General features: G+C 38.6%; 1 protein-coding gene across 3 annotated transcripts in view; it reads right to left on the bottom strand.

The window, feature by feature from the left end:
- Nucleotides 1-5,592, bottom strand: part of LOC149180551 (uncharacterized) — a 172,559-nt gene extending 166,967 nt beyond the window's left edge. Inside the window, exons 1-4 of one of the 3 annotated variants that reach the window (XM_089416179.1) lie at nucleotides 5,370-5,592; nucleotides 5,187-5,255; nucleotides 4,868-4,950; nucleotides 579-653 (exon numbers count right to left, since the gene is read on the bottom strand). In XM_089416179.1, the coding sequence (XP_089272305.1) occupies nucleotides 579-653; nucleotides 4,868-4,950; nucleotides 5,187-5,255; nucleotides 5,370-5,386 (244 nt within the window). In that variant the 5' untranslated portion in view covers nucleotides 5,387-5,592. Of the gene's footprint in view, nucleotides 1-578; nucleotides 654-1,387; nucleotides 1,523-1,635; nucleotides 4,951-5,186; nucleotides 5,256-5,369 lie in introns of those variants that run through there. The other 2 variants (XM_089416180.1, XR_016256937.1) reach the window with 2 other exon arrangements.
- Nucleotides 5,593-20,999: the final 15,407 nt, after the last annotated feature.

Here is a 20,999-nt window from a genome sequence, read left to right as displayed (position 1 = left end):
TTTTGAGGCTCGTAGACATATGATAAAGCACCCACTGACCTCCTACTCCTAGTACCTAGGCAGAGTGAAGGAGATTTTCTATTGGGATTAAGAATCTCCTCGATAGGATCTTAACCACCCACCCCTTCTAAGGCCAAGACCAGTAAGGACGAACACGACCTTTTGGGTAACCCTTTTTCTTTGACGTCCCGTGCCTCGTTCTCTCGAATGCCTCGGCCCGTCAAATATTTCTCGAACAGCAACCATCATTTAATGCTTCTGAGCATATATTATGTTTCAATTTAACATATATAATAAAACTGATTCATCAACTTAGTAATCCAATTGTAATTATAGCGAATTTTGTAAATAGACTTCTAATTTTAAATACAGAAGTTAAATTGTAACAATTTTTTTCTTTAAACTTTTCAGATGAAGAGGAAGAAATGTAAATTTCCATAAATAACTATGATTTGTCTATTCATAAAATCAGTTGCATGAAGAACAAATTTCAATCAATTTCATGAAGAATAAATTTCAATTTCTTTCTTGAAAATTTTGTGGTTCTTTTTGTTAAAATAGAAATGAGAATTTCGTACCTGTGATACCTTGAGGTGAGAAAGATTTTGGAATTCCTCTTATCTCTGTCCTATTTCGATCCAGATTTTCATGACCTGAAAGTCATGAACCCTTAACATTTAGAATTAAGTAAAAATTTCTTTGAGATACTATCAATAAGCGCGGCATGATTTCTATTACCTTGACACTACATCGATCTAGTGCGCATTTCCAGCCGTAATGATCATCATGGAAAAAATACAGCACACTGCCAAAACACAAAACCTATAGTTCAACAAGCAAAACTAAGAGCCAGACGTTACAAATCAATTCCAGAAAAAAAATACATGGCATACATGCAGGCGCGTGAAACAGAAACATCTCATACAGGCACGTATTTGAAATATAAAGAAATTCCAAGTAGAAGAGAAAGATCAATCCAATACCGACAATTGAAATATAAAGAAATTCCAATGACAGTAGAACGATCAATCCAATAGCGGTCTGAATATTATGAGAAGAGGAACATACAGATTTTAAATCAACAGAGCTATGAGTTGGCCTGGCTGAATGAAGGACAGTTGGAGGAAGCGGAGCTGGGTGTTTTTCCAGAGAAATTTAAATGAAATGTAGCCACAGCCTTCTAGAATAGGTATTTTTTTAAAGAATTTTAAATCAACCGAGCTGTGAGTTGGCTTGGCTGAACATCATTAACATCATATGGGCGACGCAGATATACCTCTGGACATATCCACCAACTTGCTATGAATATCTCAGATTTAGCTTCTTCAATTGCCGAAGCAATAGCTTCAAATGCAGTTTTGCCATCAATAAAATCTTCATTAGGAAATGAATAGAGCCACCTGGAAACAAATAATACACTGCAGTTTTAAACAACCATCAAGCATCGATCACTTTAGTAGGTCAAGTGCAGGGTGACACCAACACAAACCAGAAGAACAATTGGGATGAGCCAGTGCTCACTCTGTTAAATCAGGATATACAATTAGTTCTACTGAAATCTTCTTAACGACACTGACATCGAAAAACATTTTTTAATAAAAGCATACCTTAAATTTCAAAATAAAAGTGGCATACCTTCATCACAAAAAGGGAACATGCCTCCTTCCCATGCATTCTCATCGTGGTCCACTTTCTCCAGAGCCCCCTCCTTGCTCTGACGTTTAATGCTACAAGCATCTCCAGCAGCCTCAATCCCATCTTGCGGCAGAATTCCTTCAAGATGGCCACCCACTGCAAGATCCGCACAGCGTGTATGGTCTTCAACCAAGTGCTGGATGTTGCCAGTACCAACTCTGCTCCATCCAGGAATACAAGATCCGCACAGCGTGTATGGTCTTCAACCAAGTGCTGGATGTTGCCAGTACCAACTCTGCTCCATCCAGGAATATCCAATGGCGATGGTCCTGTGCTTAAATGCTTTTCTGCTTGAAAAGTAGACTTCCCATTGAAATCCTGATTATTTACCTTTAATTTCTTTAAGGATGACTCTAGTGGTGCTACTGCTGCATTCTGAGATAATGTTGGCTTCAGGGTAGAGTTACCATAGGTGGCTGAAGAATCAAAATAAAACCCTGATGACAGCCATTTGCAACCATTGATGGTGTCCCAGAAAAATGACCAAGAGAACTGCAGCTACTACTGCTGCTTGAACGTTGTATTTGTACGCAATTCAGATTCATACCAATAACTCCATCTTGTGCGTATTCATCCTGCCTCTTGGACTTCTTTAAAATCCTGAAGATGATCAAATACAGGCACAGGAATTCTTTCAATTTCAATTTCCCCAAATGATGTATCAATTTCTCCAGATGATGTATCTTTATTTGAATGTTCCGTGTTCATAACATCAGGCATCATAACTTGGAAATACATCTCGGATTTTGCCCATATTGGGGTCCTTGCACGATACATCTGCACTTCAGCATTTGAAAGATAGCAGCGGCGCTTCTCTTCTGAGAGCTCGAAAATCCGCTCGCACATTATTTTAAAAGGTCTTCAACTTTTCCTTTTACCAAATGTCATTACGTAGCTGCCTTCCACCCGGCCGGAGATTTTGGCTTATTCATGGCTACCCCACACCATGGGAGCTATGGAGACTTTGGCTTATTCATGGTTGGATAGTTCAAATACGAAATACCACTAAATCACTGATCATCATCTTCATCATATCATCTACCCCCTACAACACCTAAATTTACATCCTCTAGGTGGTTCAACCAGCTACCCATTAATTCATATTACTTACAGGTATAGCTGGTGTGACTATCTATATTTCTGTGTACTTCAATGTAGCTTATTTTCTTGTTGCTGTTAAGAAAATATTTTATTTTTTAATAATAATAATTCTTCTAGGCTCTAGTTTCTAAAAACTACCGCCCCCGCCAAAACACCCAGGAACAAGATGTCTTATTAAGAGTAAATGCTTCACTCTATGATAAATTTTTAAACTAATACTAAATAAATAACTCCAGCAGATAGTTAGCTACCAGCCAAAGAATTTTCTAGAAGAAAGAGAATTACAGCCCGAAAAAGATGAACAATACCCTCAAAATGTTTCAATATAAAAAAGCTTAGGTGATTTAAAGCAGATGCCTCTGTGTTCAAACTTCAGATAAGTTATAACATTTTTATTAGAGCAAGTTTCTCTATTTTCTATAGCAGAATTTCCAGGTGCTGGAAGTGCTTCCTGTTTGATAGTCATATTGGAATCATTTCCAGACCAATCTAACCTGTCAGAATCATTTCTAGTGACTAGATCCAGTGCCAGTTAGATCAAAATTGCCATTAATTATGAATGAGCAACTCAGATGATTATTCTGGAGACATTTGGTGACTACCAGATTCCAAGCCATATCAAAACCAAGGTCCAAAACTACCAAGGAGGGATCAATTTTGGTTCCTTCGTTGGTTTCCAGCTAGGTTACTCATAAACAAAGCAAGAAGAATATTAAGGTTCACTGGAAAATGATGCAACAGGACGAAAGAAAAATGAGAATCCATAATGTTTCTCACTTCACATTAACGGATAAGAAAACGAAACATGAAATATGAAAGATTGAAATCTAAGGTATCACAAAGATGGCAGGCTCAAATGAAATCTATAAGAACAGAGTTAGGTTAGCATGCATCTCAACAAAGGCAATGGAGTAGTGCCCCTTCCACGTAATCCTAGGCAAGATCATATGGCACGCTCCAATGCAAGGGGTCCACCACTCATGAGTCCTACCACTCAAGGTCAAGGAAAAGAAACTCTGAATTGATGACCTGCTACTCGAAAGATGCATGGACACTGGAACTTAGAACAGAGGAAACCTATCTGTGTCTAGAGCTACACTATCTATTAGTTCTATGACGTCCAATCTAAGCTCTGGGACAAGAGCTCTTCAAGAGTCTCTCAGAAGAATGACAACCTGTCAGGACGATGTCGAAGGATGTCGAGAAGAAGTTCAAGACCTTACCAATCTGATAGCTAAAGAAGTATGAATCTCTCATTGTCATTTCCAGCCCTCAGTAGGCTACAAAACAAGATTGAAATGATCCACCTGGAAGAGTCTAGAAGCGATGGACAACATAGGACCTATTGCTTGCACCACCAGAAAATTGCTGCACCTGATTGGTATGTCTGAGTACATCCCTAAAAGGGCTGAGATTTGTGCCCTAACGCTTTCCTCATAAAAAATGATAGGCATCTCTGGTCTGGTTATGGGAAAAAAGAAGTGAGGAAGATTCTCAAGTTCCTGTAGAAGGTGACAGCACTTCCCTTCAATTGTGTAATAGATGGACATCATAAGAGGTAATTGTGACAGCACTTCCCTTCAATTGTGTAATGCTCATCATATTGTTACGAATTGGGTGACAGCCAAAATTATACAGCATAATTTTGTTGAACATGTTTAGCATGAGATTTTAGCACTTTGAAACCTAGTGAAACCAATCAACCAACTCTTTTAAAGACTTGGGGTGAACATGTAAGAAATGTGCAGGTGAACCATAGACCCTAATTCCGTTAGTTACTCTATCTGGAAAAATGAAAGATAATCAAGTACTAGTGGGCCTTATAGATGTTGACACATGGACGGAAAAATACAAGCCTAATAATCAAATAAGAACACAACTAAACACCTACAAACCTAGAAGAAAAATGAAAGATAATCAAGTCCCAGTGGACCTTATAGATGTTGACACATGGACGGAAAAATACAAGCCTAATAATCAAATAAGAACACAACTAAACACCTGACAAACCTTGATCACTTCTGGACCTTCCGGTAATCCAAACATGCTGGGAAAAGAAACATTTAAATACCTGATAGATAGAATACGAATTCTAGAAGATTGCCGGTCAAGGCCATTTTGTTCCCTTCTATTTCCATCGCTTGCCACAAAATCCTAGCACCATTCCAAAACACATCAGAAATAAGAATTCCATCTCCATTCTATTTATTTCTTCGCTGCTCACGCCTCCTACTGGCGTAATACGAATTCCTATAATTTATGTTCACAAAATCAAAACCGATATTAAAATCTTGAGACTATGAAAATAATGGGATTTATAAAACTGCTGAAAAACAGGAAATAGAGGAGGTAGATGGTAATTAAAGTATTGAATTCTATAATTCGCTTACAGTATTTTGAGGAACATGACGGTGGTGATGAGCAGCCTGTTCCTATCGTTTCTGTTCACAAAATCAAAACTGATACTAAAATCTTGAGACTCATGAAAATAATAGAATTTATATAACTGCTGAAAAACAGGAAATAAAGAACGACGATGGTAATTAAATTATTGTATTCGAGAATTCGCTTACAGGGCTTCGACGAACATGACGGTGGTGATGAGCAGCCTGTGGACATTCGAAATGAAGTTCAACCTGCCCACCACGTAGGAGGTCCTGTTATAGTTTTAGAGCAATCATATTATCGTAAAGAGCTTATGGCATTGTGAGCATAGTAAAGAATCCGCTCGCATTAGTGACGGTTAGAGGAAGCGGGGTTGGAGGAGGCGGTGCTGGGTGCTTTGTTTTCAAAATTTAAATGTAGCCACAATCTTCTAGAATAAGAAATTTAAATGTAGTCACAACTTTATAGGGTGTTTTGTTAAAGAAATTTAAATGTAGTATTCCATCGAGCCTTTATTCATAGAATTAACCGTTTTTAGTGTTAGTTGCATTCCATAGTATTTCATTATATCTCATCGGTAAATTCAACCTAAATAATATACATATTTAATAAGCCATGTTTCAGGTTAGATTAAAAAAAACATAATTTATACAAATATCACATGTTATTTTTTGAATTTAATATTTATTTCAAAATTGTTATATAAATTAATTCATTTAATTTAATATGGTTTTAATAATATTTTAAAACATGAAGGTTTTTATTATTTGGATTTTGATTTTAAATATTTTCGCATATAAAAATTAAAATTATGTGCTTTTATATTTGGGCATAATTACGGTTGATAATGGCAATTGAGACGAATCCATCCCAGAGTTCATCTCATAAACGGTGCCAGTTCATCTCATAGCTAACACAAGAGTATACGGTGTCCCAGGGTTTTATTGCCTTGACAACGTATTTGGTAGCCTACGGAGCTTTTATTTTTATATTAAAAAATATTTTAAAATTATAAACATTATTTTATTAAAAAATTAATATATCAATAATTATTTATAAATTAACATAAGAATATTTTAATTTATTTATTAATTTAATTTATGTTAAAAAAATTAATATCAATTTTTTTTAAAATTAATATATTAAAAATTATTTATAAATTAATATAAGAATATTTTAATTTCTTTATTAATTTAATTTAATTTATGTTAAAAAAGTTAATATTAATTTTTAAAAAAAAATAATCATTTAAAAGTTTTTTCTAAATATTTAAAAGTAACATTACTTTTTAAATAAAAATATTCATGAAAAGTATTATCTTTATAACATCATTCCAAATGAGATAATAATGGCTAAATTATTATAAATATATTGCAATATTTTTTAAGGATGTAATTATAATAATATTTATTTATTTAATTGCAGTGAGAAGTTTTGGAGAATTATTAACTTAAAAAGATTGATTAGTATTATTTCATCAAATATAATTATTTCATAAATGTTACAAAACCAATTATAACTCGGTTCTAAGAATTTGAAGTATAGAACAAAGGAAATAAATTCTTCACCAAATAAATTTTAACAATCATAACACAATCATGTATCATCTATATAACTTATGTAATATTTTTAAAATAATAATAATATTTTTTATTAATTTAAAAAAAAAAATCAAAAATGATATTACAATGTTTTATTATTGATATTAAATTATTAAATAATATTTGATAATAATAATTATAATAATAATATTTTGATATTAATATTAAATTTAAAAAAAAAAAATATTATAATAATTTTAAAATTTAAAATTTAAAAAGTATCAAACATTTTATATTAAATATTTTTTTTTTGGATTTATTTTTTAATATAAACAAAAATACTATATTAGGTTAATAATTCAACTCGGATAACAATTCAAAAATACAAAAATAACTAATAATAAAAACCATGAAAAATATTAATAACAAAAATTATAATAATTCATAATAAAAAGCAGTAAAAGAAAAGAAATTGCATTTCATCACCCATACACTCTAAGCTCAAATATTCTTTTACGATTCGTGATTAATTCTATGTGATTAATTCTATGTATGTACACTTACAAATTGATGAACTACTTTTATAGATATTTCTCGCTAATTCTCTATAATTATGCACGTGCTCAATATGTCCATATTCCACATGATTGATCCCAATTGCATAAATATTTCTCCCTAATTCATTATAATTATGCACATGCTAATTATGTCCATATTCCACATGATCGATCCCAATTCCCTAGTATGCACCAAATGACAGTGATTGATCACACCCAGGCTCCACCAAATGACAGTGATTGATCACCCCTAGGCTAGGAATTTCAAATCCTACGCATCCTAAAGTCTCTACAACTCTAATTTCATTTCAATCATTTTACCAAAAAATGTTGAAGGGTTGGGAAATCCACCTGCCATTAACACCTTCAAACTCCGGATCTATTGAATCCTAACTATGTCAATATGTCCTTGCTAATCATCCAACTATAACCACATGAATATAATACAACAAAAAAATAACCATTCAATATGAAGTATATGAAATGGATTGTAGTTATGCTTAAAAGACATTAGAAGCCATGTCCCAAGCCAAATGCAATGCAAAAAAAGAACCATTTCAATATGAAGTATATAAAAATGGATTATATTTATGCTTAGAAACCCTGTCACAAACCATCCAAGTGCATTATTATATGTAAACTCTTTAGTGTTGAAATGATGATATAAATGAGAAGGGCTACTACATAAATAACACATGGTGATAAATCCTAACAGCATGCCTTTGTGTCTCATAATTCATGATTTATTTACATGCACACAAATATGCATCTATTACTATTAGTTTCATTGATCTTTCAATAGTATTAATTAATCTTTAAATACAATTTATTTTAACATTTCCACAAAATTGATTATATAATTCTAAATTGAAATTTAAATTAATTAACACAACCTATACAACTATATATTCATCTACAAATTTAGCATATATATATATATATATATATATAGAATGAAAGAACGGAAACCCAGAGTACTTTTCCACATTTTGTAGATGGTAAATTAGGTAAACCCTCAGCCCTAGTTACGGGGCCTTACCCCAAGGGAATGGAAGAGTGTCAAACCTATGATCAATAATAACTAGCAACAATATTAAAGAACTTCACATCTGACCCTTGAGGCACTTTATATATATATATATATATATATATATATATATATATATATATATATAGTGCCAATATTATTTTATTTAACCATTAACGATATTAATTAATTTTGAAATACATTGTCCTTTTATATTGTCACAACATAGATTATGTGATTTTAAATTCAATTCTTTTTCCGATAAAGAAAATTCATAATTTCATTGATGAAATTACATGTTGTAGATGCCTGAAGGCATATACTGTAACGTGGTTGTCTATCCACTGTTATAAACTAATATTTACAATGAAACCCAATGGGTGTACTGTGTTGGTTCAAGACCTCAATAAAAAGTTCAAAAATATTCACCCACGCGGGTGTGTATTATGCTGACCATATTTACAATTATTTACTCATAAATACTATTTAAAAACTGTATCAAAAATTTCAAAAATTTCAATATCAAGATGCTGATAATTAGGGACTGTTGCCCCTCTGTAGTCTCCCATCGATGTATGGCCTGTGGAAGAAGTGATAGATTCCTGCAGGTGTATGCTCAACGATCATCCACTCTCCTAGTGGATGATGCATCGCTTCTTTCGATAGCCTGTCTGCAGTTTCGTTTCTTTCCCTGTAGATATGAGAAATAGAAATCTGATCAAAGAATGTTTTGAAAAAAACAATTTCTTCCAAAATAGATCTCAAAGTGTAAGCATTACAAACAGTTGTTTTGTTAAACCAATCAGTCACATTCTTTGAGTCCCCAAATATTTGTATGTTTCAGCATTGTTTCAAAATGGCAAAGTATATCAGGTGGCGAAGAGATATCAGTTCAGCATGATTATTTGTGCCCGGTCCCAATCCCATACTAATCTGGTAAAAGTGTGAATCTGATAGGTAAAAACATATGCCTCCCCCACATCCATGCTACTGGGCAGCACCATCAAAATAGGCCCAAGGAATTGTTGTGTTTATATGTTCCTGTCGAATATGTCTAGGTCTCTTTTGGCACTCATCATTTGGTAGCTCTTCAAAAGCAGCGCAGATTTTCGGAGGGAGCAGGTTCCAGTTCACTGGCTTGTCTTCAAATATTTTGATGTTTCGGTTGAGCCATATGTGCCATGAGACCAAGAGGGGAAGGTTTCTTGTATTTTTCATAGTAGTAGTACCCCACCAGCTGTCCCAAGCTGTTATAATATCTATGCCCTGCCAACTCATATTCAGATTTAGAGTTTGTAGGACTTGAGTCCAAATGTTCCTGGTGGTCGGACATGAGAGAAAAAGATGTTGGGTCGTTTCCTCCTCTTGTAGGCATAGGACACACCAGGTAGGTCCCAAAAATGCCCTCTTTTTTAAATAGGTACCAGTGGGGATCTTATTCTCTAAAATATTCCACATCAACAGTCTGGTGCGTAATGGAGCTTTTAATTTCCATATTGATACCCACCAGCTCCTTAAGGCCTCCGATTTTTTATCTGCAATGATGGTATCATAGCCCTGCTTTGAGGAGTATTGTCCAGATTTTGAGTGTGCCCATATGAGTTCATCCTCTTCATTCTTTAATCTAACATGTGTTTCAGTGAGTGCCTAGATATAGGTTTGCCATGTTCTGCTCCATTCATATGGTATGTTCCAGTTCTGCTCAGTCAGCCATGCTTGTGTATGAAAAGTAGTATTCTGTTGATCACCTATCTGTCCAATATACTTAATGCATCTATTGTTTAAGTGAGTTATCAGTCCAATTGGTAGCTGATGGGAGTTTCCACTGCCAGTCCATGGATCAATTCCATTGCAAACTGAGACTCCATTTCCAATTTTCCATAACAGTCCATCCATTCCCGACTCGCGAAGTGAAGCTCAATCTCTATTCATTAGTTCAGCGCTAAGATGTAGAACTGGATCGTATATGGGTCAAGAGATCTTCAATCTGGAATTCTCTTTTTGCAATCCTTCTTAGTGAAAAATGACTCTACAGACTATGTAGGGCTATGGGGACTCAATAAAAGACATTATTTGAGACTTAGGAAATGAAACTTCCATTCAACTATAGTCGAGAGGAAATAAGTGTCAGCAGGCACTAAAGGGGAAGCTTAGAGACGGAATTCAAATATAAGAATAGAGGAGTACGTGGGGAGTGAAGTAAATATAACTGACGCAATATAGACCGGGCCTGCTTCCCATTCATTCTTTTATAAGGATGCTCTTCGGCTTAAGGCGCATCGCTTTCGCTTCTATAATAGAGGCGCTGTAATGGGCGCGCTTGGCTAACGAATAAAAACCTTGGTCCGCTTTCGTTCTTTCCATTCAATATCCCATTCCCGTCGCATCTGTTCTATTCAGCCAATCCCTTGCTGCTTGCTTCATCCCGCCCTGCCTGATCATCGGTCGTACCCTATCTTGAATCTGGAATCGAATTTGTGTCGGCATCTGTCCCACTAGCTGTTGAAGGTGCTGGCTGATGAAAGACATCCCCAGAATGCCCCCCTTTCGTGCCTATCTCACTTGTTTACAGCTCTTATTTTTAGCGCTGCTTTCACATTATGCAATATCTAGGCCTCCTAGACCTGCTCTCTCGCCCAAGCCTCATAGCATTCATATTCCAAGCACTAAGTATTACCTGCCTGCTCAGATGCGTCAATCCGCCTTCTGTCTCCCACTACCAAAAGACGTGGAGACCCGTTTCTCTCGTCAGCTCCTTACCTAAGGCTACCTTCACGTCACTTCCTTGAACTCGCTTAAGGAAATCCCAAGCTCAGCTCCAAGACTCGAAAAGAAAAACTACACAACAACAAGGCAATGGGGCCTACAGAGCCCCATTTAGGGGGCTCGACTGATAAGGAGAGGAGAGGGAGAGGGAGAGGAGAGGAATTTCTTACTTGCTTGACGTTAGGAAAGCAAGGACCCGGAGGGGCTTGCGCTTCCTAGTGCAAGGACCCGACAGGGGGCTCGACTGATAAGGAGAGGAATTTATTACTTGTCCCGCACCGGACAAGGACCGGTAGGGGCTTGCTTGACGTTAGGAGAGCAAGGACCCGGAGGGGGCTCGACTGATAAGGACCCTTTAGGGGGCTCGACCATAGGACCTTTAGGTACTCGACCATAAGGATGCGTAAGCAGGCTCGACTGTTAAGGACCCTTTAGGGGGCTCGACCATAGGGAGAGGAGAGGACCTTTAGGTGCTCGACTGTTAAGGACCCTTTAGGGGGCTCGACTGATAAGGAGAGGAGAGGGAGAGGGAGAGGAGAGGAATTTCTTGCTTGCTTGACGTTAGGAAAGCAAGGAACTTTAGTTGCTCGACCACCGGGAGAGGACCCTTTAGGGGGCTCGACTGATAAGGAGAGGAAGCGCCGCGCTTTTAGTTCAGTTCGGTAGAACGTAGGTCTCCAAAACCTGATGTCGTGGGTTCAAATCCTACAGAGCGCGAGTAGTTCATCTATCTATACTAAGACAATCTAATGGTGAGGGATTTATCGCTCGACCATAAGGTCCGGAGGCGCTCGACTAAAAGGCCGCCATCGCTCGACTGATAAGGATGCGTAAGCAAGCTCGACTGTTAAGGACCCTTTAGGGGGCTCGACTGATAAGGACCTTTAGGTACTCGACCCCAAGGGAGAGGATGCGTAAGCAGGCTCGACTGTTAAGGACCTTTAGGTACTCGACCATAAGGGAGAGGAGAGGACCTTTAGGTGCTCGGCCATAAGGACCTTTAGGTGCTCGACCATAGGACCTTTAGGTACTCGACCATAAGGGAGAGGGAGAGGATGCGTAAGCAGGCTCGACTGTTAAGGACCCTTTAGGGGGCTCGATCATAGGGAGAGGAGAGGACCTTTAGGTGCTCGACTGTTAAGGACCCTTTAGGGGGCTCGACTAATAAGGAGAGGAGAGGGAGAGGAGAGGAGAGGACCTTTAGGGTGCGTAAGCACGCTCGACTAATAAGGAGAGGTGCTCGACCATTAGGGAGAGGAGAGGAGAGGGTTAGCTAGCCTATGTTGTGGATGCGGATTGAACTGAATACGTGCGTGCTGCGCCTTGGGTGAGGTGGCCTGGGCAGGCGTACTGTGAAAGCGTGTATGCGTGGATGCGGGGTGTGGATGGGAGACTGAGAGAAGGGGAGAATGCGGACTTAATGGGTGGTAATGATGGGGAATGTAATTTAGCCTCGATGGGGAACTTAGCCCTCGCTCGACTCGATGGGTCCGTGATATGTGTATTGATGTGGCCGTGAGCTGGGAATGGATGGGTACGAGCTATTGGCGGGTTGGAACTCGCTCTCCCGTAAGATTCATCAGTGGGAACGCCTTTATAATAAGAATCATCAGTTTAGAGAATCCAATCAATCAATCAATTGGCCTCTTCAGAATAATCCTCAGTTGATAGAATCAAATTGAATCAATCTCCCGTAAGATGTTTCATTTTTTCAGGTTGCATTATATAAGTTATTATACCACAATTGGCTCAGCAACTTCTGATGTTGCACCATCATTCATTCAATCATTAGCAGTGGGCTCCTATCATTGCTTCCCATACTGACACTATGGGAGACTCTCCTTTGTCTGTCACACGATCCTATCTTCGACAGGTGAATCGTAAGCATCGTGCATCGGTTCCAAAACCTATGATAAGACATCCCCAAAAAAGACAAGAATACATCCAATAAGAAGGCATCCTCCATTGGTTCCAAAACCTACAAGAGAATACATCGAATCCTGACATGGAGTACCGGCATGGAGTACCAGCAGCATGAATTGAAACCTGGCATTGACGAGTACCAACATCGAGTGGCTCAACTAGCAGCATTGAGTAGCAGCATTTACACCTGGCCCGAATCAAGTGCCAGCAGCGAGTACCAAGAATGTATGGACACAAACCTGTACACAAACCTTATCAGTGGCTATCAACAATGATTGTTTCTCGGCTTATCGGCTAGCAATGACCTCCCGGCAATTCTTAGTTTTGTGAGGTGTAGAAGTTCAAGGGTGAGGGGTTCGAGGATATAGAGGGTTTCTAGTTTAGGGCTATGGGGTTCCTTCCTCCATCGAGTTTTAGGTGTAGGTCGAGGGTGTAGGTTGAGGGTGTAGGGTCAAGGTTGAGGGCAGAGGTATATGGTTCCGTGACCACCTCCTCTTTTCAATGAGACTGGCTATGACTATTTGGCAACGACAACTGGGCTATGGGCTATTGGCAAAGAAACATGGGAGTAGGCTATATACTTGTATATTGGCAATGGGCTACAAAAAAAACGACCACCTCCTTCCTGGCCCTGAGATGTGTCTTCGGTAGTCGAGCCAGGTGGAGATGCCTTATTGGATGTTTTGGAACCGATAGATTATTGATTCTTGGAGGATGTCCTTTTTTAGGTTTTGGAGCAATGAACCATGCTTACTTAAAACCTGCTTTTTATAAGTTTATAAGCTGGTGTATAATAACATATCTAATGCAACCTGGGAAACTGAACCTTCTGTCAAGAAAGGCGTTCCCCAGATCCACAGTCCGCTTTCCGTCCGCTTTATGTTAAATCCGCATTCTCCCATTATCACATTACCCAGGCCCGCATTCAAAAATCCCCCTGCCATTCCCAATACGCCCTTCTCGTTTTCTCCCAGTCCCGGATTACCCAGCATTCTCAAGTCCGCATTATCCCATATTCCCACATCCCGCCATTCTACCCACGCATTACCATTAACGCATACACGCATCCCCCCGCCATTCAGTTCGTATTCAGTCCCATTACCCAGCCCATTACGCTTCCAGTCAATCAGGGAGCCCAGGACGCTTTCAGGACCCAATAACGCATTACCTCGCCCAATACTATCAGCATTCTTCAATCCGTATTAACCAGTATCCAGTCCGCTTTACTTCAATCCGCTTTCCCGCTTTCAATTCACCCATGCTTTTCTTTCTTTTATTGCTGTTCTTGTTGTTCACCCATTCCCGCTTTCCGTTCGCCATAGTCAGTCCGCCCAGTACAACCCAGGATGGCCCAGTACGCATTCTCTCATTACTGCATTCTACCATTACCGCATTCCCCCCAAACAATTATCCCGCATTGACAAGAAGTACCAGGTAGACAAACAGGATAGCAGCATGCCAAACCTAGAACCTACACCTCGATCTATAACTCCACCTATCGGACTACAAACAAGATGGGAAATTACCACGAGCCGGGAATACTACAGGTCTACGCTCACCCCTGGCTCTTAGTCTACTGGGGGGTTCACTCGCCTTCGTTTCCCTAATATTCCTTTTACCTTTCTCGTACGTAAGACAGAAATGAAGGGAAATACAGGCATCGATCAACTGACAGAATCTATGATGGAACTCATCCCAACCCATACCACCAGCAATTTATTGAGGAGTTTCAACTTATGCTTTTTATAGACGTCTCCCATCCCGAGTGTTTGAGCTGGGTCACCGATTAGGAGGAGTAATTGATGAGATTGATTGGAATAGGTTACGGTGGGTGCTGCCTTTGCTTATTGTGATTGTGTGTTTTCACGTATATAATGTAATCAGGACCCGACAGGGGGCTCTACTGATAAGGAGAGGAACTTTTGTGAGTGATTAGGAGGTGCACCAATGAAATGATGAAACAACAATACCCGCATGACGTGTTACCTTGCCTTAGGACCCTTACCCCTTCCTCGTGATTGAACCTTCAATAATGAACCTCTCGAATAATCCTATCAAGACTACTCCCGCTTTCTGTTATTTGATGGTCGCTTTATGCCAGAAACCATCCCGAGTTTGTTAGTGAGGGAGGTTGTCACCAATGAAACTGAACACTTAGAATGAACGGCATGATTTGTTTCCCATTAGCGAACCAGACCGGAAGAACCCAAGTCGTTTGAGAGGAGTTAGGTGGGTAGTCGCACCAAGTCCATCAACCAACGATACTGATTTTGGTTCTTACACTTATGCCGGCCGTTGAGGCCAATGGGAGAGCACCGAAGAAGCCAAGTCGCATTAGGTGAGGGGTCACCGATGAAACGAACCCACCTTATCCTCCGATCGAACCTTTACCTACGATGAAATATAGATGATCGAAGCTGAGCGAAACAGAGCGGGGGTTGGGGGGGAAGAAAAAGCACAGTAGTCTCTATAGTATGGTGAGGAAAAAAGAAGCACGGTCTTTCGAGGATGGTTTGGGAACAAGCACAGTACTTATAGTATGATGGGGGAAGAAACACAGTCGTTTGAGTGAAGTCACCCATACTGATTTGATTATTACACTTATGCCAGCTGGCCGTACAGGAGCGGACAATGAAATTGGGACCAAATAAGCCAAGTCGTTTGAGTTAGGTAACCGATTCCATGAACCACCCTTGACTTCCGAACTCACCCTTGACTTCCTACCCTTGAACTACCCTTGACTTCCGATTGAACCTTCCCTTCTTCAACCTCTTAAATGATCCTATCAATCCTACCAGTCCCCTTGACTTCCCCTTGACAGCCGCTTTATGTTAGCCATTGGAGGATGTTCACTTTCTGATGTCCGTATGATGTACGCTTTATGTATGCTTTATGTCCGCATTCAGTCCGTATTCTGTGAGCTTAGCTTTCTGTTTGTCCCTTTCTGTTCATTATGTTCGCATTCAGTTCGCCTTTCTCTAGATATGCATTTGCCCGACCATGACCCATTCAGTCAGTTAGCTTTCTGTTCGCATTATGTCCGCATTCCTTTACCCTTTCAACTTCTACCCTTTCACTCGCCCTGCTTGATGTTAGATTTGGGTGGTTGTTCTATTATGATGCTACTCCATTGCCAGTATTTGAGGCCAAGTAGTTTATACCCTGCATGCGAGGTTTATACTGAATGATACCCCTCCTTTATAGATACGTCTCCATACGCCCCCCCATTTTGATGATCGCTACCGCTTGCCTGGATTGGGAATGATCGCTACCGCTTGCCTGGATTGGGAATGATCGCTACCGCTTGCCCCCATTATGAGGAAGGAGGAACGCTACCGCGGGTTGCATGATGAGGACACGTAGCGGATGAGGACACGGCACATCCATCCGGAAAGAACGACCCCACCGGCAAGGAAGGAAGGATTTGAAAAGAGCTCGCTATAAGATGAGTAAGTATCCTTCTCTCCCAGTAATGGAATGGTAAGGTATCACCGTCATAAAGGTGAGGTGCTAGCTCTACCCCGAAGAACTCCTATTAGGCAAAAGAGCGAGACCAATCACCGTCAAACGCATTTGTGGGGCACGCTACACTGGCCCCCCCTACTATCACTCTGTGGAACGAGCAAGTATCCAGCCCTCTTCAACATGAAATTTTCACTCTCTAAGAAGGATCTATTGGTTGGTTGGTGGAGGTGGTGGTTGGTTGATGGAGTTGGTCGTCTTCGCTTTAGCGCTAGCTACGACGACTCTCCATCATGGAACAAACTCCTTCTCCCATAGCCCTTGATCCCTAAACCACCGCATTGTAAGTCACTTGTGTTTGGAAGATCAGTAAGGCAGAGCCCATTCAGTCACGTGTGTGTGAAAGATCCTGTGAGGGCCTGATTCCTATTATTAGAGCCTCAATCTATTATACACTAACAGATCTATTTTCCTGCTGATTTAAAAGTAATAAAATGAGCTTACTAACCTTCTTACATAGCTTTAAACATTTAACATCTTATCATTTTATCATAAGAAACATAAATTAAGGTGAGCATTCCATTGATATCAACTTAACAAGAGTAGTCCATGGAAAAATACCTGTTCCGGCGGTTGATGATGATACCTTTGTCTTATAGCTCCAGCGGAATGCTCCTTCTGGCCGACCCAACCGGATTTACCTCCCAGCCAACTAGGAAATAAATTCCTAGCCCAGGAAACCTCCACAGGTTCCCCAGCCCTCCGTGCCCAAGTCCAACCAGATATAGTGTGTCCTCAAGAAGAATGTGCAAAACTAGATAATGATACTTTCCTCCTCTCAAACCCAAGAAACCTCCACAGGTTTCCAAGGTCTCCCAAAAATCATAACAAGGCCAAACAATCACAACCAACCCCCACAATCCTAAGCAAGACTCCAACTCCCCCCTTTTCTTCCTTCCCCCTTCCCTTTTTATACCCTCTTTCCTCAACCACCTCTCATTAATGTCATTAACTCTCACCCATCCTTGGTTGACTTCTCTTCTAAGCTAGGAGTACATTTGGAATTGTGACATGAATATAAAATTGAGAATTTAATGGGAAAGGATCATGTCTTCTCCCAAGTAAATCTGAAAAGTACATTTGGGAATGTGAAGTGTAATTACATGGAGAGGACCATGTCTTCTCCTTAGTAAATGTGAGGGTACATTGGGGAATGTGAAATGAATAAATATATATTGATGATAAGATGGAGAGGACTATGTCTTCTCCCAAGTAAATGTGAGGGTACATTGGGGTATGTGAAATGAATAAATATATTTTGAATTAATGGAAGGAGACCATATCCTACATAATATTCAAATTTGAGAAGGTAAGTGGGGAATTTGAATAATGGAAATCATAAATTTATTTTATGACCAATATTTCTCAATATTTTCAGATAATGTAAATATTAACACAATTTGTAGGATAAGATTTAAGTGGGGCATTACATACACCCCTCCTTCAGAAAACTTCGTCCCGAAGTTAGAATGAAAAGATACAAGGAGTTTGAAAGCATAGCAAACCAGAGAGAGTTATAGCATTAAAATTTGATAAGTCAGACAATGACATTACTTCCCATCAAGAGTCTCCAGCTGATCTATTTCCTCCTATCCATCTTGACCTACTTCCGTTCCCACCCTATCCATCCTCTGCTGCTCTATCAGTGGCAACGGCCATACTAACCACTGATAAAACCGACATGGTGGAAGCGTCGAATACCTCGACCGAACTTTCCCCAGCAGGCGTCTGGCAATCGTCATCACACGTCTAGGGGGAGCGTTCAGCTGTCCTCCCCACGATTCCAGGTTTCGGAGGATACACGGTGGGAAACACCTCCACCCCTCCTTCAGAGCACGAACCACACTACAGAGCTGGTTGGACTTGTCATCGAATAATCCAGTCAGGTCATCTTGCCCCCTGTCATTTGCATTTTACTCATGTCATAAGAGTGCATATCAAGTAGATACCAAATGTAATAGAACAATGTACATCGTACCTTTCCTCATTGGTCGTCTCGACCTCCCTCAATGGAATTTTAGATCTTGGTTATCATACGATTCTTTCCAATCTGTAGTTTAGTTCTCATCCATGCATATATATAACCACAAAATAGATATAGATACATGATCTTAAACACCATGTTTATCAAACCCAGTGTCCACGTGTCAATTTTTGTTGTTCATACTGGAATTAAATCTTACATCAGATAAATCATAATTTCACTAAGTCATTGATTAGATAAATCAAATATATATAAGCCTATATGATGCAATAATAACTCTGACAAGTCATGCACTAAATAAATTGTAACCAAGTAAGTCATACATTTGGTCATACATCCAACATTTCCATCATCAATACCAAATCCATCAATTGATTTTCATGTGTCCAACCAGATGTATATAATGTTCATAAATAACAACATGGAACTGCAAAAGAGAACCTTAACATAGGTGGCTATCTATGTTAAAATGGGCATCATAAACGCTCATGTGACATCCTTGTGGAACCCCTCAATAACAATTAGAGTTGGAACAGATTCAACTATCCATCATGGAAAATAGCATTTGGACCCGTATATGCTATAAGGTGGTACCAAAACCAAAATAATAGCAAGCAACAGATTAGTGCACTATCAATTCCACTAGGAGGTGCTAGTATAAGTTTTATGCATATAATTCCTTTAAAACCTTAGTGAATATAAAAGTCCTGCTCTTCCAATTTGATGGGTTTTTTTTTTTTTTTTTTTTTTTTTTCCATCTTCCAACCCATTTAGTTAATCTTGAAAATAAAAGACTCCAAACTTCAGAAACTGTTTCCCAACATGATTTTCATACTTTATTTTTTTTGTAAATTGAGAGGAATGTCCTCTAAATGTCAAAAGGTTCAAATTTATTATATATTTAATCATTGTTTACTAGTACTAAAATAATCTCATGATATATATTGCAGCTCACAATATGATCAGACAAATGAGAAATAATTAAATGAACGGAATAATTGCCTTTGCCCTGTTGCTATTAGTATTTCCCCTCTAAATGGCATCACATTTCTAAAGATGCCTACTCCTTTCATAAGTGGCCAGTGACCACAAAAGTTGCAAAGAAATTTGAGGGTCCTTTTATCCAAAACTAGAGACACATTATTTTTCACGACATTTTTATTCAACACTAGAATAAGCGTAAAAGTGTATCTTAATATTTTCACTAGTCTTTTATTGACTAAATAAGCTTCCATTCTAAAATCCCAAATTCTCTACGAATTGATCTTCTCATTTAATTTAAGATCATTAAAAACAACTATCACAGTAAGCTTTACACAAGTCCATAGTATTCAATCTATGTTTTCACTAGAAAATTATACCACCCATAGAATAAGCATTAATGTGACATATAGGGTATTTCAACACATCCTAATCTGAATTCCCATGCTTCATAGTTGTTTACTTCTTAAACTCGAGATTTGTTATTATGACATCCTCTATGAAGAATGACAAATATACTATCTAAAAGGTAATCCTACTATCCGAATGGAAAATTTACTTTATTTTTAATAAGAATAATGATAATCTACTATCAACAGAATTAAAAGCCACCTCATATGTAAAATAGAACTAACTACATTCTTTAGATTGGGACACATTTTGGGCATAATTACTGGCTCCATTGTAAAGATATACATGGATGCTAATGGTCCTTGCTGTGCATGTTGAGGAAAAGGGGTCAGATTAGGTGAAAGTTTGGGAAGATTTTTGATAGATAACTCTGCAACCTATTACCTAAGCTAAAGGAAGTCTATGTTATGCATTGCAATATTGACCTTGGGGCATGCTTCTCGAAACAATTTAAAAAAAATAAAAAAAATAAAAAAAATCCTATGAAGAATGTGGTCACATCTTGCACTTGACATGTGGAACATAAGTTATGATTGTACAATCCATCATATAGGAATCACACCACTAGGGCTAGGTATGAAACCTACACAAGAAATTTCTTGTACACAAGTATATTCTTCATTGTATCTCCATCATGTTGTATCCCCTGGATGAGGCTTGAGATTACCTAATGGAACTCTTACCTGACTTCACATTTTGTTGCCAACCATGATGAAAGCAAAGCTTTCCATATAGGCTAGCTAAAACATTGCATGGCATTGCCATAGACCTAAACAAAGTTCGGCAAGAAGAAAATGCATGTTTTCCAAACTGACAATGTAAGCTTTTAAGAATCATCCCAAAAGCCTAAAAATGTTAACGGGGTCTTCAATTGGCTTCAGTCAAGACAGTGAGGGTCATTAAACAAAATATGTAGGTTTATCCAAATGATCCATGGTTCAAGGGAAATGCCTTGACTTATGCAAGAACAGAAACAATGGCTAAAACTGGACCTCATGATGAGTAGGTAATACATATCCACAAGATGGCAAAATTGTTGTGGACTTAAATTGCCATTGGATGATAATGAAATCAAGTATTTCTAAAACAATTTTTCTATTTCAAAA

The sequence above is a fragment of the Pinus tabuliformis genome, chromosome 3_2 (assembly GCF_031772625.1).
Source record: "Pinus tabuliformis cultivar Carrire ecotype Pingquan chromosome 3_2, CPIR1, whole genome shotgun sequence".
NCBI classification, from domain to species: Eukaryota; Viridiplantae; Streptophyta; class Pinopsida; order Pinales; family Pinaceae; genus Pinus; species Pinus tabuliformis.
Note: the sequence above shows the minus strand (reverse complement) of the source record. Positions and strands in the feature narration are given on the sequence as shown.